At 42.6% G+C, this 27152-nt stretch overlaps 1 protein-coding gene across 10 annotated transcripts in view; it reads left to right on the top strand.

Moving 5' to 3' along the window:
• ATXN2 (ataxin 2) overlaps positions 1–27152 on the top strand; it is a 91555-nt gene that overhangs the window by 29013 nt on the left and 35390 nt on the right. For 9 of the 10 annotated variants that reach the window (XM_084762094.1, XM_084762086.1, XM_084762095.1 and 6 more), the window contains exons 2-8: positions 4968–5004; positions 6804–6863; positions 7321–7392; positions 8271–8421; positions 22278–22402; positions 25365–25456; positions 26275–26472. In XM_084762094.1, coding sequence (XP_084618220.1) covers positions 4968–5004; positions 6804–6863; positions 7321–7392; positions 8271–8421; positions 22278–22402; positions 25365–25456; positions 26275–26472 — 735 coding nt within the window. The remainder of the gene's footprint in view (positions 1–4967; positions 5005–6803; positions 6864–7320; positions 7393–8270; positions 8422–22277; positions 22403–25364; positions 25457–26274; positions 26473–27152) is intronic. The other variant, XM_084762091.1, reaches the window with a different exon arrangement.

Genomic DNA, 27152 nt, shown 5'->3' with positions numbered 1-27152 from the left:
CTTTTAGACACCCCTGATCAACAACTCAGAAGAGGGCTCTCCATGTCTGGGTGTGGGTTTTTTATTTTTATTTTATTTTTTTTTTAAGTCTTTGGCTCTTGGAGAAAGCGACGTCAGCTCAGATAAGAAAAGTTCATTGAGGGCCGGGTGTGGTGGCGCATGCCTGTAATCCCAGCACTCGGAAGGCAGAGGCAGGTGGATTGCTGTGAGTTCGAGGCCAGCCTGGTCTACAAAGTGAGTCCAGAACAGCCAAGGCTACACAGAGAAACCCTGTTTCTAAAAAACCAAAAAAAAAAAAAAAAAAAAAAAAAAAAACCAAAAAAAAAAAAAAAAAAAAAAAGAAAGAAAGAAAGAAAAGAGAAGAAAAGTTCATTGAAACTATGTATGCAATACCTTCTTTCCTCCTTTAGTAACTCCCTGAAGATTCCCCCTCCCTTCTGCCATTTTCCTGATCAGATCACTCGTAGGCTACTATTACTATACCCGTCTCTTGCCTCACTCCCCCTGCCTCCATCAACATTCTTTTTTTTTTTTTTTTTAACTTACTTATTGTATCTACATGTACACCTGTACATCAGAAGAGGGCACCAGATCTTATTATAGATGGTTGTAAGCCACCATGTGATTGCTGGGAATTGAACTTGGGACCTCTGAAAAGAGCAGACACCACTCTTAACCCAAGCATCTCTCCAGCTCCCCCCACCCCCCAACCCCCTCACCCCGCTTTTTTTTTTTTAAAGGCAGTGTCTCTGTGTAGTCATGGCTGTCCTCAAATACATAGAGATCATCCTGCCTGTACCTTCTAAAAGCTGGGATTAAAGGCGTGTACCACTATACATGGCTTCAATCATTGCTTCTTACTTTCCTGGTTTCTGCAGTTAATCCAGGATATATGTACTCAAATCTGAAAATTTGTAACTAGGCACTTCAGATAAGAGAGGGCATGTGCCTTTATGCGACTGGGTTTCTTCACACACACCCCCCCCCAAATATTTATTCATTCATTTATTTATTTTTACAGTGTTCTGCCTGCATGTATGCTTGCAGCCAGAAGAGGGCTCCAAATCTCATTATAGATGGTATAAGTCATCATGTGGTTGCTGGGAATTGAACTCAGGATCTTTGGGAAGAACAGCCAGTGCTCTTAACGTCTGAGCCATCTCTCCAGCCCAGGGACTGGGTTTCTTTACTAAATATGATCTCTTCTAGTTCCATCCATTTACTGGGCTAGACACTGGAGGAGGAGGAGGAGGTGGTTCTTTTGTTTATTTTTTATTTTTCCAGACAGGCTTTCTCTGTGTAGCCCTGGTTGTCATGGAACCCATTCTGTAGACCAGGCTAGCCTCAAACTCATTCACAAACATCCTCCTGCCTTTGCCTCCCAAGTGCTGGGATTAAAGGTGTGTACCACCACCGCCCTGCTGAGGTGGTTTTTTTCTTTTCCTTTCTTTTTTTTAAAGATTTTTTTTAAGATTTAAGATTTTTAAGATTATTTATGTATATAATGTTTTGCCTACATGTACACTTGCACACCAGAAGAGAGCACCAGATCTCATTATAGATGGCTGTGAACCACCATGTGGTTGCTGGGAATTGAACTCAGAACCTTTGGAAGGGCAACCAGTGCTCTTAACCTCTCTCTGGTCCCTGAGGTGGCTCTTTTAAAGACAGAATCTTAAATAGTCTAGGCTGGTCTCAAGCTCTTCTGTAGCTGAGGCTGGCCTTGAACTGCTTCTCTTTTAAGATTAAGTGTGTGTGTGTGTGTGTGTGTGTGTGTGTGTGTGCGCGCAGTGCTCACAAAGAAGGAGTTAATATTCGCTGATATTAGAGTTACATGCAATTTCAAGGCACCCCACGTTGGTGCTGGGAACAGAATGGACCCCTGGAAGAGCAGTAAGTACACCTTTAACACTGAGCCATCTTCATGGGTCAGACCTTGAGCGCCTGGTCCTGCTTTTACCTGCTAGCGCTAAGATTGCAAGTGTGTGTCTCACTTTAACCCCCCCCCCCCCCCCCCCGGTGCTAAAGCCAGGACTGGCTACATTCTACTAACTGAGCCTGCCTTAATTGTAAAGTTTGTAGGGTGCCAGAAGTTCTTGGGATGATTCCTGAGGGAATCTAACCCAGAAACAAAAGCCTGGGTTAGACTAGGTGCACCTGGTTTCAGTAGGACTTTACCTCACATGAACTGGGTTGGGTGGTTTGGGTTCGTTTTTATTAACCATGAAACAAGTGGTTGATTATAGAGTCCAATGGTTATTAACGTTGTACTTGGTTGATAGTAACATTTGTGATAAGTTACTTGTTCAGGTTCTTTAGGCTTTAAGAATTTCTTTTCTTGGGCCTGGAGAGATGGCTCTTGTAGTAGGTAGGTCCTGAGTTCAATTCTCAGCAACCACATGGTGGCTTACAACCTTCTATAGTGTGATCTGGTGCCCTCTTCTAGACTGCAGGTGTACATGCAGACAGCATTCATATACATTAAATAAATCATTAAATTTTTTTTGTAAAAGATGTATTTATTTATTATATATACAGTGTTCTGCCTGCATGCACACCCGCAGGCTAGAGAGGGCATCATATGACATTACAGATGTTTGTGAACTACCATGTGGTTGCTGGGAATTTAACTCAGGACCTTTGGACGAGCAGGTGGTACTCTTAACCACTGAGCCATCTCTTTTTTTGTGTTGTTTTTGTTTTGGCTTTTTGAGAGTTTCTCTGTGTAGCCTTTACTATCCTGAACTCTTTTTGTAGACCATGTTGGCCTTGACTCAGAGATCCACCTGCCTCTGCCTCCTGAGTGCTGGGATTTAAGGTGTATGCCACCACACCTAGCCAAAATAACATTTTTATAATGTGTGAAGCAAAGGGTTACAGAATCCCCAAAAGAAATGAGAGGTCATCTGGCCTAATTAAGTGAGGCGAAGAAGAGAACAGTTGGGGAATAGGTAGGTGAGGACTGCTGCAGCGTTCCTGTTCCTGTGGCTGCTTAGGAATTGGCAACACTGCTCCAGGCTTTCAGCTGTTTATTGAATTTTGCTATGTATTGAATATTTTAATTCTGACTTAATTAGAGTATTACTGTATTAAAATGGGATTGCCGGGGCTGGACAGAAGACCCAGTGGTTAAGAGAGAGCCCTGACTGTTCTTGCAGAGGACTTGGGTTTGTTTTTCAGCATTCACTTGGCTACTTATAATTTTCTGTAACTCCAGTTCCTGGGGATCCAGTGTCCCCCTCTGGCCACTGGGACACCAGGCATGCACAAGGTGCATAGGCATACAGGCAGGGACCTACCCACATGTAAAATTTTTTAAAAGACCAACAACTTTTAAATGGGATTCCAGTGGTGGTGTTCCACAATGTGTGGAACAGAAATATAATATTTCTTATATCTGAGGAACCCAGTCTTTTCCCATAGAATAAGCCTTAGGTTGTACAGGTTCCAGATTTGCCGATTGAACTAACCATGGGTAGAAGTGGCACCAGCAGAACAGTGCAGCATGGATTTATTTTCTTGTTATTCTCTAAATAATACAATTGGAATATATAGCATTTACATTTGACAGAATATTATAAACAACAAAGTATGTGGGTCATACAGATAACACATAAGGGATATGAACATTCTTAAATATGGTTCTGATGGGGTCTTGGACCAATCCTCCAGAATACAAACAATGTTATTGTTTATTATGATTCAGTTCATTTGAAAACAGGCAACATTACAAGGCAACATTTGATAACTGGCTTTTGTGTTGTTTAACGTGGGTTTGTTTGGGCAGTGCTGGAAACTGAGGTAAGGGCTAACACACATTAGGCAAGCATACTCTACCACTGAGCTACAATCCCAACCCAGTAGTTGAGTTTTTGTACCGTATCTTTTCCAAGGGAGATAATTCGTAGGAAAAGCACTTGTTGGACAATTCCTGAATTTCAGGAAGCTCCAGCCTCAGCTGGGATTATAGCTGTGGGTCTGCCATATCACATGTGAATTCTGGCAAAGACATGTATTTAGAAGTAAAAGTGTTCAGAATTATTTGAGGTTTAAACATTTATTTGCTTACTGCATGTATGCATATTTGTCAGAGCACACATGTAGTGGCCAGAGTACAATTGGTGGGAGTTGATTCTCTCCTCCTGTCATATCGGCCTTGGTGATTGAATTTAGGTCCTTACGCTTGGTAGCAAGTGCCTTTACCTGCTAAGCCTTCTAAAAAGGCCTGTTTTATTTTTTAATAGTTTTTCTGCAGCTATAGAGATATCACCTATTTTTAAGAGATGAGGAAAATGAGATGTGACTAGGGTATTAGTCAAATAGGCTGATGTAGGTGTGTGCTGCCATACCTCACTTTTAAGAATGCTATTGCTTTGTGCTTAATGTCCTTTTCTTTTTCTTACAGTGGGCTTGTTTGAGGTGGGGAGACAAGGCCTTATTTCGTAGCCCTGACTGTCCTCAAACCCACAGCATCCTATTGTCTCAGCCTCTGAAGTGTGAGGTACAGCCATGCACCACCACACCCAGCTAGGCTGTCTTCAGTCATTGCCTTCTTCCTCTTCCTCCTCTCTCTCTTCCTCCTCCTACTCCTCCTTAAGGTTTTTTTGAGACAAGGTTTCTTTGTATAATAGCCCTGGCTGGCCTTGAACTCAAAAAGATCAGCCTGCCTCTGTCTCCCAAGTGCTGGGATTAAAGGCATGAGCTATTCAGCCTGGCTCATTCATTTGGTTTTGATAAAACACGCCTGCTCTTTCTTCCATCTCTCTGGTGATCTCCCTCTGCTCAGGTAACACAGCACATGGCCACTTAGATTTCTTGTCATACAATATTAGATGACTCCTTCCACAGACACCCTGGCCTGTATTTGAGTAGAATTATAAGATTATATTTGACATTAAGTTTATTTAGTCTTCAATTTAAATATAATAAACATTTAATTTAATAAAAACAATATTTAATTTTTGCAGAGGTCGGAACAGTAGCAAAGGACTGCCTCAGCCTACGGTGAGTAACTTTCATGTTGTTTGGAAAAGTAGACTTAATAGGAAAGCAAAGGATAAAATCTCTTGAATTGTACTACAGATAATATAGATGAGTCAGTTTAATACAAAGTTGCTGATTCTATGAGTTGTTTTTCAGTAAGGGCTCTGAAATGTACAATTTTCTGGTAATAATATTTGTGGTATGTATAACGCTGACACCAAGTCAAGTGTTTTGATGGTCCAGGACCAGAGTTTGCAAAGTTCTTTGGGCTTCTTGTTTGATTTAATGTGTTATTTTAGGGCTAGGTGGTGGGGGAGCACACTTCTAGCACTTGGGAGGCAGAGGCAGGTAAAGCTTTGTGAGTTGGAGGCCAGCCTGGTCTACAAAGTGAGTCCAGGGCAGCCAGAGCTACAGGGAGAAACCCTGCCTTGGCAGGGAGGGGAGATGTGCCATTTTAACTCAATTTCATTTTTCTTCTTTGGAAAATACTTCTTGCCCTGATATTTTCCAACTTTTTTTTTTTTCCTTTTCCTAGACAGGGTTTCTTTGTGTAGGCTTGGCTGTCCTGGACTTGAACTTACAGCAATCTATCTGCCTCTGGCTATTTTCCAACTTTTGTCAGGGAAGTTGTAAAATGAACATGCATAAAGCTACATATGAGAAGCTGCCACTGATAGTGTTTTTTTGTTTTTCGAGACAGTTTCTCTGTGTAGCTCTGGCTGTCCTGGAACTCAGCTCTGTAGACCAGGCTGGCCTCAAACTGACAGAGATCTGCCTGCCTCTGCCCCCTGAGTACTGGGATTATAGGCTACCATTGCCCTGCTGTTTGTTTGGTTTTTGGTTCAGGGTCTCTGGCTGTTTGGAACTTGGTATGTAGACCAGGCTAGCCCAAAACTCAATAGCGATCTAGCTGCCGCTGGGTTTTTTATTGGTCAGATTGTCTTTTTGAGCTTCAGGGTCAGAGTTAGGGTTAGTCCAGCCTGAAATAGTTCTACTATTTCTATTCAGACATGCTGAGCGAAGATGGTTGTGCAAGGTATGCCCTGCTCATCATTTCTCTGCTCTATTAAGATATACTGCATCTCTTTTGGGACATAGGTGGTGAGGTCTTTCTTCACTACCCTGCTCCCTGGATGCTGGATGTTAGGCAAGCACTCTGCCATCCAGGTCCTCTCAGGGCCAGCTGATAGTTGACTCTGTTGTGGTGTACACTTGTTTTTATTTAGTGTAGGGTAGTAGATGTGCTGTGGTGCACATCTGGTAGTCAGAGGACTACCATGAGGGGACTGAACTCAGGACGTCAGGCTCACGTGTCTTTACCCACTGAGCCATCTTATTAGCCCCTGTCTGAGGTTTTTACATATGTATCTTTTGAGACAAGGTCTTAATATGTATCCTAGCTGTCCTGAAAACTCATTGTGTAGACCAGGATGGTCTGGAGTTCACAGAAATCCACCTGCCTCTCCTTCCAGAATGGTGAAATTAAAGTTATATACAGCATACCCCTCTCTGTGCCTACGCATTTTAAAAAAGTTTATAATCCTACTGCCACTACTGCACTGAAGACAACACGACATTTGATTTGCTGAGGCTTGCTTCCTCACACATGGAGGTGTAGGTCTGCTGTTTTTTGTTTGTTTTATGTCATATTAATTATTAGTTAGAATCATTGTTCTTGTAAGGAAACAGAACAAGGTAGTACCCAGCTCTTTCTTCAGGCATTATAACCCAGCATGTTACAGCTAGAGAAGCCTCAGCTTCAGCATGCAGACAGGCACAAAGACCGGCACACAGTGACGCTTATTTGTCAAACATTTCAGATTTCTTTTGACGGAATCTATGCAAACGTGAGGATGGTTCATATACTTACGTCGGTTGTCGTAAGTTGCCTGATTATTGGGGATAAACTTCTTTGGGGTGGAATATTTCATGGAGTTAAAACAGACAATTTTTAGCCTAATATTATTAGGTTATTTGTAATGAAGATGACTTTAAAAATGCATTAGAATGCTGTTCAGTTGATTATAACTCATAGTAAAAATATTCGTGCTAACCCTGTGGTGTGTAAAATGGTGTTTTAGTTGATTGTCCTCTGTGTAGTATTTCTTGTCTGGTGGTACTTGAGACAGAAGTATGTAGCTTTAGTTAGTATTCAGTTCATGCTCATTTTGGAGTTGCCAGTCCTATACCATGTAGAGAAGTTTGTGTAATGTTAATGTGTTGAAACTTTATCATTGCCAGCCAATATCTAATACTGAGGCTTTATATAAAGTGAAATGAAAACACTTCTTTCTGATGGTGGGTAGCACACTATTTTTTAAAACTTGTGTCTTTTAGGGATCGAAATGTGAAGTTCAAGTGAAAAATGGAGGTGTATATGAAGGAGTTTTTAAAACATACAGTCCTAAGGTAATTTTTACTATTTGTTCACATTTTTATGGTCATGTCACATCCTGAGAGTGTCTTGCCATAGACTTGAGCTGACTATGGAGTTGGCAGTTGAGCTGATGAGATGGTCTGTCTGTCTTTCTTTCCTTCCTCCTTCCTTTCTTTCATAAGATTTATTTATTTATTATGTATATAGCAGTGTTTTTGCCTGCATATACTCCTGCAAGCCAGAAGAGGGCACCAGACCTCAGTATAGATGGTTGTGAGCCACCATATGGTTGCTGGGGATTGAACTCAGGACCTTAGGGAGAACAGCCATCTCTTAACCTCTGAGCCATCTCTCCAGCCAAGATTGTATTTCTTATAAAGTGAAAGTGTTTTCCTGTTCACCACACTCTACCTGTTTTCAAAACTACTTGGATTTTTCTCTCTAGTAACAATTCTTACTATTTAACGACTGTCTGTAAAACTGAAAACATTGTATGTGCTTATGATATGCAACCATTTTCAGACGTCATGAGCTAAAAGAGGGAAGACTGGGATGAGTTACTTCTTCCCTCTAACATTAGTGACTGCAGATATACTATAGTAAGAAAACCTTTAGATCTGGGTGCAGTGGCGCCCACCTATAATCTCAGCAGAGACAGAGGCAGCCGGATCTCTATGAGTTGGAGGCCAACCTGGTCTACAGAGGGAGTCCAGGACAGCCAATGCTACACAGAGAAACCCTGTCTTGAAAAACAAACAAAAATACAAAAGAAAAGCATGATAGCTCTAAAGAAGATATGATTTCTTCTGATGCCTACTTTTGCCAAAGACTGAAAAAGTGCTTTGATGAGCTAAGTAGCCCTGTGAATTTTACTTAATGTTTTTAATGTTTATTAATATTTTTATTTTAGTGCGATTTGGTACTTGATGCTGCACATGAGAAAAGTACAGAATCCAGTTCGGGGCCAAAACGTGAAGAAATAATGGAGAGTATTTTGTTCAAATGCTCAGATTTTGTTGTGGTACAATTTAAAGATACAGACTCCAGTTATGCACGAAGAGGTAGGCTTTGCTTTCCTAAATCACCCTAATCCTGGCGTAATAGGCTCCCTCCAGCCGGGATTCTACAGCAATCAGATAGACTTGGTTTTCCCTCCTTTGAGACAGGATCTTGCTATGTGGCTTGAGCTGACCTTGAACTCTTGATTCTCCTGCTTTTGCCTTCCCAGGGCTGAGGTTGTAGGTCTTTGCCTTCAGGCCTGGGAATGAGATTTTCTTTTTTTAAACTAGACCTATTTTCTAGAGTAACATAATTAATGCTTTTTTAATCCAATAAAAATGGGAGTTTTAATGCATTTTTTGATAGAAAATATTTAAAACTTAAGGGGAAAATAACCGGGTACTAGTAGAAGCATTAGTTGAAGTACACGTTTTAAAAAAAAGTTTTTAGATTTATTTATTTTATGCATATAGGCGTTTTGCCTGAATGTATTTATGTGTACCATGTGCATACGTGGTACCATGGAAGTCAGAGGTGTGCAGTTCCCTCAGAACTGGAGTTCTCAATGGTTATGAGTTACCGTGTGGGTGCTCCTAACCACTGAGCCATCTCTTCAGCCCCAGTATGCACTCTGTTAACATAAGAGCATGTAAAGGCAATGGTAGCTCACATCTGTAAGCCTTGGATTCAGAAGCTCAGTCTGGGCTGTATAGTGAGACCACCTCAATGAAACAAAATGCTGTTCAGAATATGTGTATTTCGAGAATTTAAAGGTGGTTTTATATATATAGCTATGTAGGTAGAGGGTGTGTGCGTGTGCGCGCTATGTATGACCACAACCTGTTGGAAGTGTTGATTGAAGAGGGGCATGTAAGAATTAGCCCCTCCTCTGGAGAGGCATTTGGAAGCACTGGGAAAGGACTGTTGCAATTAAAAAACTCTTGAATGATATTGTCATTAACTACAATTCAATTTCATGCTTTAGTTGGTGCTCTAACAGTTGGTTTTGCTTTTGGGTTGAACTTTTCATACTGAAAATTCTAAGGCACAAAAAAAATTACCGACACCCCTATTCCCCTTTGTTTAATGAGGTAGGGTTTGTAGCTCTGGCTGTCCTAGAACTTGTTCTATAGGCCAGGCTGGCCTTGAACCCCGAGATCCACCTGCCTCCTCCTAAGTGTTGGGATTACAAGTTATGTGCACTATGCCCTGTGTTTGTTTAGGTTTCAAAGACAGGTTCTCTTGTAGTCAGGACTGACCTCCAATGATAGTGTCCTACCTTCACTCCCAGTATTGGGATTACAGGTGTGTCCAACATCCTAGCTTCTCCTTAGTTTTAGGAATTAAACCCCAGACCATGCATGCTAGGTGAGCATCTAGCAGCTGAGCTACATCTCATTATTTATTTCCTGTTGTTTGAGATAGGAAGTTGGTTTGTAAGTAGCTCTGTACTCCAGGTTTGATCCTTTAGAATGGTGGAGTGTGACCATTGCCTGGCTGTAGAATGGTGGAGTGTGACCATTGCCTGGCTGTAGAATGGTGGAGTGTGACCATTGCCTGGCTGTAGAATGGTGGGAGTGTGACCATTGCCTGACTGTTTGCTGTGTTTGGTGTTTTGTGGTTCTGAGATGATGAGCCACAGCCTTGAGCATGCTATTGTTGCTTAAAGCTTAAACAGTGGCTGGCTGTGGTGGCACACACCTTTAATCTCAGCCCTTGGGAGACAGAGACAGGAGGATTGCTGTGAGTTCCAGGTTTACAGAGTGAGTCCAAGACAGCCAAGGCTACACAGAGAAACCCTGTCTTTAAAAAAAAGTTTAAACAGTGAATTGGCACTTCTCAAATATGGATGGAAATAAGTAAACATTACTTCTGAAATAGTTTTTGCAGAGCATTCTTAATCCTTTTTGAAACCAGTGGTTTTATTTTATTACTACATTGTGTCTTCTTTTCTCAGGTGGTTTAGGTTCTCAAGCACGCCAAGGAAATACAGATGACAGCAACAGCTTTCAAATGTTCAGTGTACCCCTGAGGGGAAGGATACCTTTTACTGTGTGTGTATTAATGGGTTAATTTCCCTTATGAAGACAAGAGTATTGACATAATTTCAAGCACTTTGTAGAAAGGCACCTGCGACAGGAGGAGGAGGTAGAGGCAGGTAGACATATCTGAGTTTAAGGCCAGCCTAGTCCTCAGAGTGAGTTTCAGCACAGCCAGAGCTCCACAGAGAAACCAAACCAAACAAACCAAAGCCCATGATGGTTTAGTTGATTGTACAGTTGTATTTTTTCGGTGCTCTCTGATGAGGCTAGACAGCAAACTTTAGTGAACCACCTGTCTCTCCCTCTCCAGTTCAAGGATTATAAACATAACAGTGCTTGGCTTTTATATGGATGCTAGGGATTGGGCTTGGATCTTGGATTTGTATGCTTGCATGGCAAGCACTTTGACTGAGCCCTCTACCAAGCTCTTGAGTCAGATTCTGTGTGTGTGTGTGTGTGTGTGTGTGTGTGTGTGTGTGTGTGTTTGCTTTTTAATTTCTTGGAGTAAAAGAAGATAGAATTTAATCAGTGCGTACTAACACCGAGTTGTAGTTAAACACTTAGGGGACATTTTCCAGAAAATCAGTCAGCTTTCCTTTATATTCTAATTTACTGATAATCAGCTTGTGGAATGGAGAGGTGGCTCAGAGTTTTAAGAGCAGAAAACCTGTTTTTGTTTGTTTGTTTGTTTTAATTATTTATTTTTTCTTGGTTTTTCGAGACAAGGTCTCTCTGTGTTAGCCTTGGCTGTCCTTGAGTCACTTTGTAGACCAGTCTGGCCTCGAACTCACATCGATCCACCTGCCTCTTCCTCCCGAGTGCTGGGATTACAGGTGTGCGCCACCACGCCTGGCTGAGGACCTGGTTTTGATTTCCTAATACCCAAAACAGTGGCTCACAACCATTTGTAACTTTAGTTCCATTAGATACAGCACACTCTTCTGGCCTCATTGGACACTGTACTCACATGATGCACAGACATGTGCAAGCAAAACACCAATACACATAAACATGTACAAACACACTGCTTTGGGTTTGGGCATTGAGGTATATGAGGAGTGGACATGGGTTTCTAGTGCCAGGGAATGTCTTTGCTCTAAGTGTCTTGAAGGCACTTGCTTCTTTCCTTGACTCGGGGTCCTTGTTTCTGAGTTAACCATTGTCTTGTAAAGCTTTGCTGATACGCTAGTATTTTATACCTTGAAAGGGTAGATGGGTGGAGGACTTCTTAGAGACTGACAGGTGAATGACTAATAGGTTGGTAATTTGACATTAAAGCTTTCTAAATAAAGAAGAGAATTTCCTCCTGGAGCTTCTGTTTTCACCAATTTTTTAAAAACACCACTGTCAGAATCTTGAGGTTGTTGGCTAGGGCAGTGGCTTACTTGTTATTCCAGCACTCAGGGTGCTAGGGCAGAAGACTGCTGTGAGTCAAGGCCAGTGAGATCTTGTCTCGGACAACAACAAAAACACACAACAGATGTGCCTGGAGCAATAGCTCAGTGATTAAGAGCACTGGGTGCTCTTTCAGAGGACTCTTCCATTTTCAGTATCTATGTGACTTCACTTCCAGAAGATCTGACGTCCTCTCTTTTCCATGCACAGATAGGACCAACCATGCACAGATACATACACATACACACACACACACACACACACACACACACACACACACACACACACACACACACACCCCACACACACTTTAAAATAAAAAACAAAACCCACCAAAGCAATCTAGTAGTACCACTGGGAGGAATGTGTTTGATCACTATGTATGAGATCCTAGGTTTAATCACCAGTGGGGAAGGGGAAAACCATGGCACAGTCAGGTTGAAGCTGGCAGTATTTTAAGGGTCGATCAGGTGTTTACCACCAATCCAGAGTTTAGTCCCCGGATCCCACATGGTGGCGGAGAGAACCAGCTCTCACAAGTTGTGCTCTGACAACTACATGCATGTGCATACTCTCCCAACAAAACCACTGAGCTCTCTTCCACAATTCCCATTTTAAAAAATAGCTTTATGTTGTTAGCTGCCTGTGGGTGCTGTGATTAAACAGGAGTCCTCTGGTAGAGAGAGCAGCCAGTGTTCTTAACTAAGTCATCATCTTTCCAATCCCGTATTCATCCCTCTTCACACATACTTGCAAGGGTTAGAAATAGTATTTTATGGACCAATATGGTTCATAGGCGTGGTAGTACATGCCTTTAATCCCAGTACTCAAGAGGCAGAGGCAGGCGGATTGCTGTGAGTTTGAGGCCAGCCTGGTCTACAAAGCAAGTCCAGGACAGCCACCCCCACCCCCTCCCAAAAAAAGTGTCTTCCTACACTGAGTTCCCCTAACTAACTAGAACAGGTCATGAGATTTCTTCCATGCTGTCTAGGCCTCTCTCATGTAGACCAGAGTGGCTTGGAACAGGTTTGAAGAGGACTTCTGCTCTTCCTGCCTCAGTCTCCCAGGTGGTGAGATTGTAGGTGATTGCCACCAAGCATAGCTGTAAAGATCAGCTTCTAATTGGAAAGTTGGCTTTTGAAAATAGGTTTTAGGTTTAATTTTTAAAAAATATTTATTTATTATGTACACAGTGTTGCACCTGCATGTACACCTGCACACAAGAAGAGGACACCAGCTCTCATTATAGATGGTTGTGAGCCACCATGTGGTTGCTGGGAATTGAACTCAGGACCTCTGGAAGAGCAGCTGATTCTCTTAACCTCTGAGCCATCTCTCCAGCCCTTATGTTTAGTTTTAAAAGATTTTTATATTTTTATTTATATGTAGTAGTATTTGCCTGTATGTATGTATGTATGTATGTATGTATGTATGTATGTATGTATGTATGTATGTGTACCACATGCCTGCAGTGTCCACAGAGGCCAGAAGAGGAAGTTGGATCCTATGAAACTGGAGTTAGAGACAGTTAAGAGCCATGAGGTGTGTCCTGGCTCCAAACTAGAGTCCTCTGAAAAAGCAGTATGTGCTATTTCTCCAGCACTGTGGCCTTTTTTCTTAATTGAGGTATACTGCAGATAAATTGGGAATGCTTTCTTTTTCTGTGTGTGTGTGTGTGTGTGTGTGTGTGTGTGTGTGTGTGTGTGTGTGTGTCTCACAGGGTAGTGTGAAGCTCAGAGGATGTCCAGCCTTAGTTGGTTTCTTTGTAGCTTTTCTGTGGTATACAGCGACAAGTGTGAGCTTAAGGGATTCTTGTTTTCTCCCTCATGCTCCTTTAAGAGGAATTTAGGAACTACAGGAGCTGATGCTATATGTCTGGCTTTTATGTGAGTTCTTGGGATTCATATGCAGATCTTGGAGTGCACATGGCAAGTACTATTACTCACTGAGCCATCTTTTGAGCCCTAAGGCACTTTTCTGTGTGTATAGTGTATGTATGTGCTTGTGGGCCTCTGTGTATGTGTGGGTCAGAGGTAAATGATGGATGGTATTTTTGTTTTTCCTTTTTTTCAAAGATTTATTTATTTATTGCATATGAATGTTTTATCTGCAGGTGAGGGCATCAAATATCATTATAGATGGTTGTGAGCCACCATGTGGTTGCTGGGAATTGAACTCAGGCCCTCTGGAAAAGCAGGCAACACTCTTAACCACTGAGCCATCTCTTCAGGGCCCCCCCCCTCTTTTTTTTTTTTTAGACAGGATCTCTATGTAGCCCTGGCTATCCTTGAACTCACTATGTAGATCAGGCTGGCCATGAACTTAGAGATCTGCCTACCTCTGCCACCTGAGTGCTGGAATAAAAGGCGTGTGTTTTCCTCAATCGTGTCCTGTCTTATTTGTTTTGGAACAGGGATTCTTACTGAACCTGGAGCTCACTGATTGGCTAGACTGGGTGGCCAGTGTACCCCGGGGATTTTCCTGTCTCTGCATCCCTAGCACTGAGATGACAGCTGCGCAGCAGCACGTGAGCAATATTTTCTGGGGCCTAGGGTTTGAGTTCAGGTCCTCATGCTTGCTCTGCAAGTGGTTTACCAGCCGTGCTTGCCCCGCCTTCATTTTTTTCCCCTCTTTTGATACCTACATTTTAGAACATGTGCACCTTTTGTTGTTGTTTGTCTTGTAATCAGATTTCTGTCTCTTGCTCTACTCTTTTCCGATCTTTCCATTGTGCACCCCCCAAGTCCTCATCCATGCTAACCATCAGCTGTCACTGCCTGTTTCCCAGTCCCTAGTGATTAGTGATCTTGAGTTTGTATTGTGTTCTTTGTTGTGATGATCTGCCTGTGTTTCAGATTTACATGGCCCCTCTCTTGCTTGTCTATCATGCTGCAGCTTTACTGCTTTGTGCTTTGTGTAGTCTCATCCAGCCAGGATAGCAGGTCAACAGATGGACACAGTGGTATACAAAGTTTGATTGTAACAGCACTGTGTTCCTTCATTCATGTGTTGGCTGCAGCTGCTGTCCTGTAGAGCTGGAGGTCAGTCTTACAACAGACAATAGGCCCTGCACATAGAACTCATCTGGCCTTTGACAGGAAAGCTTGCCAACCAACTCTTAGCTAAATCATTCTCGGTTCTATATTGGAGCTATTAAGAGCTACATGTTGCTACGGTTTTGGTGCAATAGCAGAACATGCTGTACGTCTAATCTCAGGTTCAGCACTGAGGCTTGGTCTAGTATTATGCGTATCATCTCATTCAGTTTCTTACTTATGACCACTCCAACTGGAAGCAGTCCAGATAATCAGTTGTGCTTTCCCGATGCCACATTCAGGAAGAAGTAATGAGCAGGTGGCTTGTTGGGAATGCCCTCTGGAGCTACTACAACTACCACCTACTCATCTACAAATTTGATTCTCTTTTCTCTGGCTTTGTGGCCTTCCACAAACTAAACTAAGTTCACCTTTCCATTGGTTTCCTCCACAGCGTTCCCACTCCCTCCCTGATCTTGGCTTTGACCTATTGTGTGTGTGTGTATGTATGTATGTTACTGTGCAGAGGGAGGAGGACCTCACTGTGGGCTCTGGGTGTTGAATTCAGCTTGTTAGACATGGGCCACCATGTTGGGCTTTTATACCACTTGTTTCTGGACTCCATGCTCTTCACTCCTTCACTTCTGCCTGCAAATTATTCAAGTCTCCTTCCCTGAAAAAAAAATTGCTTTCCTCCTCTTCATATATATAGTCATACCTGAGGCCCCTTGGAGCCTCATTTACACAGGTCCTTTGGGACTCTTTGAGACTCTCAGGCCACATTTGATTCATTCTGACTTACTGGTATGTGTACCTGCTTTCCGGTATTACTCATCCCTTTTCTGCCTCATTCCTGGCTTATTTTTCCTTCATACTGCCCTCTCACATGCTTATGCTTTCCTGGTTTATGCCATGTATAAGCCCCTGCCCAGTGCCTGTGCCACTACCTTTAGACAAGGTTGTATGAGGGTGATGTTTCTCCCCGTTATATTCTGAGTTCCTTAAATTTGAGTTGGGTCTTTATTTTTTAGTTTATATTTCATAGACAAGACCTCACTCTGTAGCCCAGGCTAGCTTGAACTGTGAGTTCTTTGCAGTTCTCTTGCTCTTTGCAATTCTCTTGTTTGAGTATCCTCTGTAGTAGGCTTACAGACATGAGCCTCTATGTCTGTTTTTTGTTTGGTTGGTTTTTAATCTTTTTTTAAAAAAAGATTTATTTATTTATTGTGTATATAATGTTCTGCCTGCACATTCACCCGCATGCCATAAGAGGGCGACAGGATCTCATTATAGATGGTCATGAGCCACCATGTGGTTGCTGGGAATTGAACTCTGGACCTTTGGAGCAGCAGTCAGTGCTCTTAACCTCTAAGCTATCTCTCAAGCTCAGTTTTTAATCTTTTAAAAATTCTCATTATTGCTTTTTTGGCCTCGGCAGCAGAAGCAAGATGACAAAAGGAATGTCATCCAGGCTGGAGCGATGGCTCAGAGGTTAAGAGCACTGACTTCTTTTCCAGAGGTCCTGAGTTCAATTCCTAGCAACCACATGGTTGCTTACAACTATCTAGAATTTGATCTGGTGCCTTCTTCTGGCCTGCAGATGTACATGCAGGCAGGGCACTGTATACATAATAATAAATAAATCTTTAAAAAGAGAGAGAGAGAGAGAAAAAAAAGGAACATCATCCTTTGGAAAATATCACTTTAAGATGCACACACTGTGCTGCCTCAGTGGCTCTAAGGCCTACCACCTTCAGAGTCAATCTGTGGCAAGTGTGGCTACCCTGCCAGGCTCAAGAAAAAGTATAACTGGAGTACCAAGGCTAAGAGATAAAACACTGAGACTGCGGATGAGGCACCTAAAAATTATCTACTGCAGATTAGACATGGGTTCCATGAAGGAACAACACCTTAACCCAAGAGGGCAGCTGCTGCAGCATCCAGTTCATCTTGAGGATTTCAATCAGTCATAAAGTAAATGCTCTGGTTAAAAAAAAAAAACAAAAAAACTCTTTATTAGCCAGGCATGGTTGTGCACACCTCTAATCCCAGTACTCAGGGAGGCAGAGGCAGGCATATTTCTGAGTTTGAGGCCAGCCTGGCCAGTTCAGGACAACCAGGCTAACACAGAGAAACCATGTCTCAAAAAAGAAAACAAACAAACCCCACTAAGTCCAAGATTCCAGGAGGGACTCTGCTTCCAAGAAGGAAGATGGAGAGTAGCAGCGGGGAAGAGCTGACACTGTCCGCTGGCCTTCTGGTGGGTACCTGAGTGTGTACCTCTTCACACACGTGTGCGTGTGCTCACCCAAATCCACACCCCAAAATAAATAAAGCCAAAGATTAACAAAGTGTGAGAAAGCTAGCAGTGTTTATAACCTGAGCTGTCTTGCTAGGCTCCAGAGTTGTCATTTTGCAGAGAGGTGCCCAGATCTCTTCTGAGTTCTTTTGAGAACCTAGTGAAATTTCCTCACTCTATGGAACTACAAACAAACTTGTGCATTTAAATACCACTCCAGGTAAATAATGACACTTGTGAAAATGGTCACAAAAAACAGGACTGTTAGCTAGATGTGATAGAAAGCATTTGCCAAGTTACTTTCACACATATTCAGAAAATACAGAAATTCTTTCATATTTTTCTTTTTCTTTTTCAGACAGGGTTTCTCTGTGTAGCTGTGGCTGTTCGGGACTTGCTTTGTAGACCAGGCTGGCCTCGAACTCACAGAGATCTCCTGCCTCTGCCTCCCAAGTGCTGAGATTATAGGCGTGCACCACCATGCCTGGCCTCGTCTGTATTTTTCATGTGTATGCTCAGGTGTTGTATGACTGATGTCTGGAGCGACACAGCATACATCAACTCAACAGAACCCAGGACAGACCATGGTAAAGATGATCACACCACTGTGAGTTCGTTGGGGTTACTAGGAGTGTAGGTGAGGAATCACAAGGCAGCCGCACAGTGGGTGATAGCATCTGAGTACTGCAATCTGGAGCTTTCTGTGTAGCTTGGAGACAGTTTTGCTTTTTATACTGTTGGTAGGTCTATCAAGAATTTTCCAAGTGGGCTGGAGATACGGCTCAGAATCTTTCAAGTTGTTTGTTTTGTTTTGTTTTGTTTTGTTTTTTTCCTGGATGTGTAACTGTCATAGCGAATCTCTGGGAAGAGACACTGCGACCATGACAGTTCTTTTAAAAGAAAGCATTTAATTGGAGCTTGCTTATATAATTTCAGAAGTTTAGTCTAGTCTCATCATGGTAGGGTCAGGTAGACACGGTTCCTGAGAAGTAGCTAAGAGTGCTGCATCAAGATTCATAGGCAGCAGGAGGGGAATGACACTGGGCCTGGCTTGGGCTTTTGAAGCCTGAAAGCCCAGACCCAGTGACACACTTCCTCCAACAAGGCCACACCTCCTAACCCCTCTCGAGTATTGCCACTCCCTGATGAGCCTATGGGGCCCTTCTTATTCAAACCACCACAGTGACCTTCTGTTTATCTGTTTGTGAGGCCCCCTTCTCTCTGGAGGGAATGTTGCAATTGTAGAACATGATGTACAAACAGCAGCAGGTCAAAGCATGAAAAACAAGTTTTGTGAGCGGGGTGCACGCCTTTAATCCCAGTACTCGGGTGGCAGAAGCAGGTGGATTCCTGTAAGGTCAAGGCCAGCCTGGTCTACAAAACGAGTCTAGGACCGCCAAGGATAAATAGAGAAACCCTGTCTAAAACAACAACAACAAAAAAAGAAAAAAAAAAAGAAAGAAAGAAAGAAAAAAGTTTTGCTGGGCTTAGCTATGTTTCCTGTAATTCTAACCAGAGGCTGAGGCAAGAGGTTTCGGACTACTATATAATATTAGTAACAGTTAGGTGGCCTGATTGGTTTTTACATATTTTATTTTAAAGTTATAATTTATTTAATATATATGTGGGCATGAATGCTCTGGCATCTGTGTGTTATCAGGCATTATGGAGATGCCTTTAACCACTGAACCATCTCACTGGGGTGTGAGTTAATGTCTAGTCCCCCATCCCCAAAGGGTTTCCTGTATCCCAGGCTACTTGGTATGTAGTCAAGGATGATCTTACACTTCTGTTCCTGACTCCACTTCCATGTCCTGAGGTTACAGGGGTCCACTACAACCACAGTCTTAATGTAAGGGATCCAACCGCGCTGTTTCTGTATGATAGGAAAGATTCCTCCAGCTGAGCTATATCTCCTATTTTTGCCCTGTCTGGGGTCAGTGCCCAGCCTTCCAAAAGACAAAGATACTAAATAAATACAAACACTACTAAAATAGAACTGGGTAAATTGAAGATTTTTGCTGTGCTTTGAATGAATGCATTTAATATTGGAATGTGGTCAGTGATCTTGTGATCTCTAAAGAGCATCATTTTTGTAGATACTGATATGATGATAAAGGTTCTGTCTGTACTTTCATGTATTTATAAAGCGTATGAGAAGGTGGGACTTGCCTTTCCAGACATGAAAATGCATGCCTTAGTCTGTATGTACAGTAAGGCTTCATCGAGACAAGCAGATCATTGGCCAGTGGCATTGGATAGCATTCAATAGATCAGCTTTTTATTTCCCACTCTGTCTGCGCAGTCCAGTGCAAGACAAGACACACCTGGCATTCGTGTAGTCTTGAGAGACAAGAGCCTTGTGAGCATGTGCTGCCTATGACTAATCTTGGTTGCCTGATTGACACAGTGGAAAGAGAGAGACCCTTGGTTAAGAATATCTTCCATCAGATTGGCCCTTGGACATGTCTGTGGGACATGTTTTGATTGCTGATTGGAGGAGGAGCAATCTCTGGGGAGGTGTCACCTCTGGGCTGTGTAAGAGTAGCTGTGTGTAAGCCTGGAAGTAAACCAGCCTGCAGCATTCCACCACGGTGTCCTTTTCAAGCTCTTGCCTGTGAGGCAAAAGACCTTTCTTCCTCCAACTTGCTTTTTGTTGTTTATCACAACAACAGGAAAGCAAATTAGACTAAGGCTGACCATCAAAAAGAAGAAAATATTGAAGTAAAGTTTGTTTTATACAAAGCTAATGACGTATCTACAGAAGATTGCTGAGAACTAGGAGCTAGGGGGGGTTTGCAAACAGAATGGTAACTTGCCTCCCACTAACCAAAGAGCCAGGGCTTAAAGGAGCAAGTGCAGTGTGCCTCTCCCTCAGCTGGGTGGTGAAAGAGGGGAATCTGCTGTCTGCTGATAGTGAGGCACGGCTCCGACAGTATGTGCCTTGGTTACTGAAAGCAAGTGACATCCTTTAACTCCCCAGCAGGTAAGCAATTCACAAGAGCCCCAACATGCTCAGTAGGTCTGTGTCCATGCCAGCCTGGTAGAGCAGAGCTTGTCAGCTCTGGTATAGTTATGGTTTCATCTTATCTTAGGAGCTGCAGATATGCTAACACTGGGCACGAGGCCAGCAGTGAAAGCATGAAGACCAACTGCCTCACTTTCTTCCTGTGTCCCCATGGAATGCTGAGGGGTGGATGCCTTTTCACTGAGGGGTCCTAGCAGGATGTGGTGTAAGCATGTTTAGACAGTTTTTCTTCTGGTCTGTACTAGAAACGAGCAGTCTGAATTTAAGATGCTGGATGTGTCTGCCAGGAAGACACAGGTATTGGCACAACTATAATAACTAGAATTTAATTCTAGTCACTTTTTCTTTACCTGTTCTGCACACTGGGCAGTTTGGGCTAGGATCAAAGGTGTTCAGTAAAATAACTCCTTTTAAAAATATCTAAGTAGGATCTATATATCTGATGGAATGTTTTCTCTTTTTGTAATAGTTTGTCATAAAGTTAGATCGTTTATTTGAAGAGGATAGATAGGTTTCTTATTGCTGCTCTGTTATAAACTGGTATGCCTATTATAGCACCTGGTCTGATGGTGCATTTAGGTGAAAGCTCAAGGCTGTTTACATGTCAGGCGGACCATGAGCTATATCCCAGTCTGTCTAACGTGTGTACTTGTGGTGCTAGGGCTTGAAACCAGGCCTTTGGTTATGTCATTGTCTGTCCCTAATCCCTGTCTGTTCTGTTTGCTGGACCTCCTTCAACTTTAGCTCTTTGCTTGTTTCTGATTAACTGGGCATGGTGGCACATGCTTATACTCAACATTGGCATGCTGGGGGGAAAGAATTGCCATACTTCACAGCTTAGTCTAGGTCACACACTGAGTTCCAGGTCATTCTGGGCTGTTACAGAATGAGCTCCAATCTCAAAAATGACTGAGCCTTCTCTCCAGCCCCGTATCTCATCCTTACTATTTTTTTTTTTTTCCCTTCGAGACAGCCTTTCTCTGTGTAGCCCTGGCTGTTCTGGACTCCCTTTGTAGGCCAGGCTGTCCTCGAACGCACAGCGATCCACCTGCCTCTGCCTCCTGAGTGCTGGGATTAAAGGCGTGCACCACCACGCCTGGCCCCCTATCTCATTCTTAAGGTAGTATTGAGGAAATGTTTTGGAAAGGGATGGGTCACTCACTTACAGTGGTTTTACTTACTACATGTACTGTCAGAAGATATGTTTGGATACTGGCCCCTAAGAGACCTAAGCTTAGAAAGTTAAAAGTCATTCTGCCTAGATACACATGGTGTCACTTGCTTGCCATCCCAGCATTGATGAGGTAACGGGCAGGAAGGATGAATGCTATAAGTTCAAGGCCAGTCTGGGCTACATACTACATTTTAGGCCACCTAGGGCTGCATAATAAGATAACTATCTGAAAAACAAAAACAACTAATGGTATTTGCCTATTCAGAGATGTGTCTTAACTGGTGGATCTGTTAGAGGGTGGTCTGATGGGTTTTGATGCTAATTACTGCTTGCAGTCTCTGTGCCCCACCATGTACCTTTCCTAAGAGCCTAACCTGTTTGACCAATAAAAGGCCATCACACCTGGGCAGGGCAAATGGGATAGGTGTGGCTAAGGTTCCCGGGCTTTGGGGGAGAGAGTCTTAGGAGAAGAGGAGAGGAGAGGAGAGGAGGAAGAAGGCTGCACCATGGGTTAGGGGGAGGCATGGATGGAGACTTGGCCCAAATGAAGAGCTAAATTATCAAGTATTTGGGATTATGGATGGGAGGTAGCCTGATAGAAATTATTAGAAGCAGATGGTACGGGATGGGGCAGGTATAACAGGTGTCTGTGTCTTGATTGATTGCTAGCAGGTTAGAAAATACTGCCGTAATAATAATTATAGGCCTAATCATAAACATTATTAGGCCATACTGGTAAATTAGCCACACATGGATCCTTCAAATGAGAGCTTGAACTCACTTGAATGCACGCAGTGCTTCACAACATGAAGCGATGAGAAGAAATGTCTTCACTAACCACTGTGCTATAGTTGACCGGTGTATTCTTACTTAGATACCAGAAGTCACTTTGTCATGGTTACTGCTCTGTGTCTGAATGTCGCCTGCCCGCTGTCATCTTCACAGATGCTTTTACGGACTCTGCAGTGAGCGCTAAAGTGAACGGTGAGCACAAGGAGAAGGCCCTGGAGCCCTGGGATGCTGGGGAGCTCACAGCCAGCGAGGAGCTGGAGGCTCTGGAGAATGACGTGGTGAGTGCCCTTTGTGATGGCGTAGGGCGCTGCACACACCAGCTCACAGTGTAAGCATGCTTCTGTCATAGATAGGGAGTACGTTTAGAGCAGTACTCTCTTTGGGCAGTAAGTAAAGAACAAGAAAATAATTTCTCTTTGATGTGAGGGCTTATCACTCATAAATTACTCCTTTGTGATAAAATAGTGATGAGCAGTTTACTCCTGGAAAATGGAAGTTAAGAGATGACAGTCTTTTTGTTTTGAATACCTGCAAAAAAGCAACCTAAGGCAACTGTGTGTTGACTTTCCTAGAGAAGAGGTCAAGTTGGCCTTTTTGTCTAAGGAAGAGAGTTATCCTTAAGATAAAATTTGGGGGCACTGGAGAGATGACTCAGAGGTTAAGGGCACTATCTGCTCTTTCGAGATCCTGAATTCAATTCCCAGCAACCACATGGTGGCTCACAACCATCTATAATGAAATCTGGTGATCTCTTCTGGTAAGCAGGTACACATGCAGGCAGAGCTCTGTATACATAATAAATAAATCTTTAAAAATAAATAAAATTTTAAGTTGGGTGTGGCAACTGTGTTGTCAGCACTCCTAGAAGGGTTAGGAGTTCAGCCTGCACTAAAGAGAAGGCTTGAGGCTAGCCTGATTTTAAAAAAAAAAAGAAAGAAAGAAAAAAGAAAAACCAAAGCAGGCAGGTGTGGTATTGCAGGAAGCAGAGAAAGGTCTAAATAGGAAATTTGAGGCTAGCTGTCACTGTAGGAATTAGCTCTTGGCCACAAGATATCCACAAAATATAAATAATTAAGTTACATTAAAATTAACACATTGCCTGCCTTTATTTTGAACTTTAATTAGTACCATTCTCCACAGAAACTTGTTTCTGAAATGCCTATTTGTCATTTATTATTTTGTTGTTGTTTTCTTCTGAGCTACCATCAAATCTGAGTATACTTTGTGACAGAGCATAGAGCTTATTATATTGTATTTAATTAGAATTTTTATTTTATGTGTATGGACTTGTTGTATGTATGTTTGTGTACCTATACTGGCTGCCTTTAGAGGCCAGAAGAGTGTGACAGATTGCCTAGAACCAGAGTTACATGTGGTTGCAAGTTTCCGTGTGGATGCTAGGAAGTGAACCTGGGTCCTTTGGAAGAGCATCCAGTGCTTATTACAGTTGAACCATCTCTTCAGCCCCCAAAGCATAGCGAGTTAATGATGAGCTATGCTGTAAATAAGGTTAAGTGAGCAAAGAGCCTTCTGTTGTGAACAGAGACCCGAGTTCACTGTCTAAGGCACAGTCATGTGATAAGTAGTGTCATCTCTGAGCGCTCAGCTAGTCAAAGGAACAGGGCTAACCTGGAAGCCTGTTAGTGCCACCTTCAGACTTTAAAGAGCCACCTAAGTACTATAATGGTTTTCAAGGTTGTGTGTCACTTTATCTTTGGCATGGGAAACAGGTACAGTTTTCACTTTATTAGCTAGGAGGATAAGTTCATTGAGGGTTTCGGGGAGGGTTGGCTGTGTTTATCAAAATTTAAAATCTAAGTATAGTTTGTTCTGTTAGTCTTACTACTGAGAATTTACTTTAACTGGTTGTGGTCTATATTGTTAGTCCCAACACTTAAAGGGATTGATATACATAGCAAGATCTAGGTTTCCCTGGGCTGCAATGAGAACCTGTCTTTTTGTTTCTCTCTCTTTTTATTTTTATTTTTTTTAAGTTTTGTTTATGAGTACTCTATCTGCATGTATACCTGTGTGCCAAAAGAGGGTATCAGATCCCAGTTGTGAGCCACCATATGGTTGGTGGGCATCAAACTCTGGACCTCTAGAAGAGCAGAACACTGAGCCATCTCTTCTCCAGCCCTTGGTTTTTGTTTTTAAAGACATAACTTTTTCTGTATAGCCTTGGCTGTCCTGGAGCTCAGTCTGTAGACCAGGCTGGCCTCTAACTCAGAGATCCACCTGCCTCTGCCTCCTGAGTGCTGAGATTAAAGGCATATGCCTGGCTTGAGACTCTATCTTTAAAAAAGAAGAAAAAAAGGAGATACATAAATTGACTACTGGGCCATCCAACCTGTCAGGCTTTAAAAGAGTTGGACGGGAGAGAAGTTAAGTGGCAAGCCATCCATTGATATTTGCCACTGAAGATTCTGGCTGCATTCTGCCTCAGTTCCTCCACATTGAAGAGTGCAGCCTATGTTTTGAGAGTGTCAATTTCCTTCTTCACTGATGGAGGGCAACAGTAGTGAGGCAGGAAGTTAGGGCAGTGGGACCCATAGCTGTTCCTGAGATCCTCCTGCAACCCTTCATGGCAAAACTGCTGTAAAACTTAGCTGGTGTGACATCATCCCATTGCCTTCCTCTGTCCTTAATGCTGCTCTTCCTCACCTGCCTAGGGGAGGGGAAGGCCAAGGTATGGCTTTGTTCTGGCATGGATATCCAGTAGAAAAAGTTTTGACTTTGCCTTTCATTACCCCAAGCTGGAAGAAATGTTTTTGGCTGTCACAATACACCTCTTGTCCTTCTCTAACCCAGTTTAGCGAGAGAAGTTTCTGGGGAAAGATGTCAGTACAAGTGAAGGCCCTGCGGCCCTGGGGTTGTGGTGTGGCTGGATTGTCTAAGTTGTCCTCACATCCTGTCAGATAACTGATATAATCACCTACTTGTTTAAGGAGACGATATGTGTAAAGAAAGTTTCTTTTACAGTGTTGGATTTTTTTTGTTTTGTTTTTGTTTTTTTGAAATAAGACCTTTTAAAACTGTACCCAAGGTGGCCTTGAACTCAAAATACCCTTCTGTCTCAGTGTCCTAAGTACTATTATGCCAGGTAAAGTTTGGTCTTTTTGGTGGGAAGAGGTAAGAGTTAGAGCCAGCTAGTACAGTTTGTTATATTTTTCTATAAATATTGATTGCAGGTGAATTAAACAGTTGCATATTGAAAACTCACCTCCGTTTTCCTTCTAGTCTAATGGATGGGATCCCAATGACATGTTTCGGTATAATGAAGAGAACTACGGCGTAGTCTCCACGTACGACAGCAGTCTATCCTCATATACGTAAGTTCACACAGTTCCCCTTTATTTTAGTGCATCTGTCTTTGATTTTTATCAACTTAGTTTATGTTGTTGCTTAAATTTTGTTTTTAATTTTAAATATAGAAAATATGACATTTTTATTAACTATTTAGGCTAATAGACTCACATTAAAATGGAATACAGCTGGGGACCTATACACCTATACACACCTATACACACCTATACACACCTATAATCCCAACACTCAGGGAGATGGAGGCAGGCAGAGCTCTCTGAGTTCGAGGTCAGCCTGTTCTACAAAGCGAGTCCAGGACAGCTTAGCTACACAGAGAAGCCCTGTCTTGAAAAATCAAAAACAAAAAACCCTTCAAACAGGGAACAAATGTAGTTTTCTTCCCTGTACCTTGTTTTCAGGTCAAAATACATTTTGTATTTGTTTTTAAATTGTAAAAAAGTCAAATTTACAGGGATAACGATTATTGTGAACCAGTTCTTAAAATAGTAAATATTAGCCGGGTGTGGTGGCACATGCATTTAATCCTAGCACTAGGGAGGCAGAGGCAGGCGGATCCCTGTGTGTTTGAAGCCAGCCTGCTCTACAAAGTTAAGTCCAGGATAGCCAAGGATACACACAGAAAGCCTGTGTCAAAAAAACAAAAAACAAAAAAACCAAAAACCAAAACAGTAAGTGCTCTTCTATGTAACAAAACAATGCATACTTTGATTTGTGATAGCAAGGCCCCTTTCTTTGATAGTGTCCTTGGCGACCCCGTGCTATAAACATTCTTATTGTTAAGTATTGAAATGATCACTTATGCCTTTTTTTCCTTTGTGTTTAGAGTTCCCTTGGAAAGGGACAACTCAGAAGAATTCCTAAAACGGGAGGCAAGGGCAAACCAGTTAGCAGAGGAAATTGAGTCCAGTGCTCAGTACAAAGCTCGTTTGGCCCTTGAGAATGATGACAGGAGTGAGGAAGAAAAATATACAGCAGTCCAGAGAAATTGCAGCGATCGCGAGGGGCACGGCACAAACACTAGGTATTTGAAGGGAACCATACTGTAGTGTTTTGGACCTGTGATACAAGGTCTTTATGAGAAGATACAGTCTGACTGTTTCCTCTTTCATGGAACGTAGGTAGAAAGTGCTGGTAAATTTGGCTTAAGACTCTGTTGGAGAGCTGGTAAGTGGTGGTGCATACCGAGAGGCAGGCAGATCTCTGTGAGTGCCAGGCTAGCCTGGTCTACAGAGTGAGTTCTAGAGCAGCCAGGGTTATTACACAGAGAATCTATGTCTTGAAAAACCAAAAAAACAAACAGACAAACCAAAAAAACCAAAAGGGTAGGGGGAAGGGGATCTGTTAGAGAAAAGCTCATGGCCATCTTAATAGTATCTTTTGGGATTCAGCTCTCTAGAGTCAAGTGCTGGACTCATGTAAGTAAAGACTCAGCCCAAACCCTGAAGAGCTCCTTAAAGCAGGGTCAGAGTGGGGCCCAGTGACCTATAGCAGTGCACTGTGGTTTGCAGGTGAAGCTCTGTTGAGAGCACCAGGCATTTGTGGAGTGGGGAAGAACTAGACTTGTTCCCGAGAGCCTCAGCAGAAGGCGAGGTGACATTTGTGACATAGTAATGGGGCCTATCTGCCACTGGTAGTATGGGAACTTTTTTTTGCTTTTGCAGAAACATGGTCCTGTAAGAGAATCTGGCCTCTTCACCTGAG

Source organism: Acomys minous (assembly GCF_964271855.1).
Source record: "Acomys minous genome assembly, chromosome: 16".
Classification (NCBI taxonomy): Eukaryota; Metazoa; Chordata; class Mammalia; order Rodentia; family Muridae; genus Acomys; species Acomys minous.
Note: the sequence above shows the minus strand (reverse complement) of the source record. Positions and strands in the feature narration are given on the sequence as shown.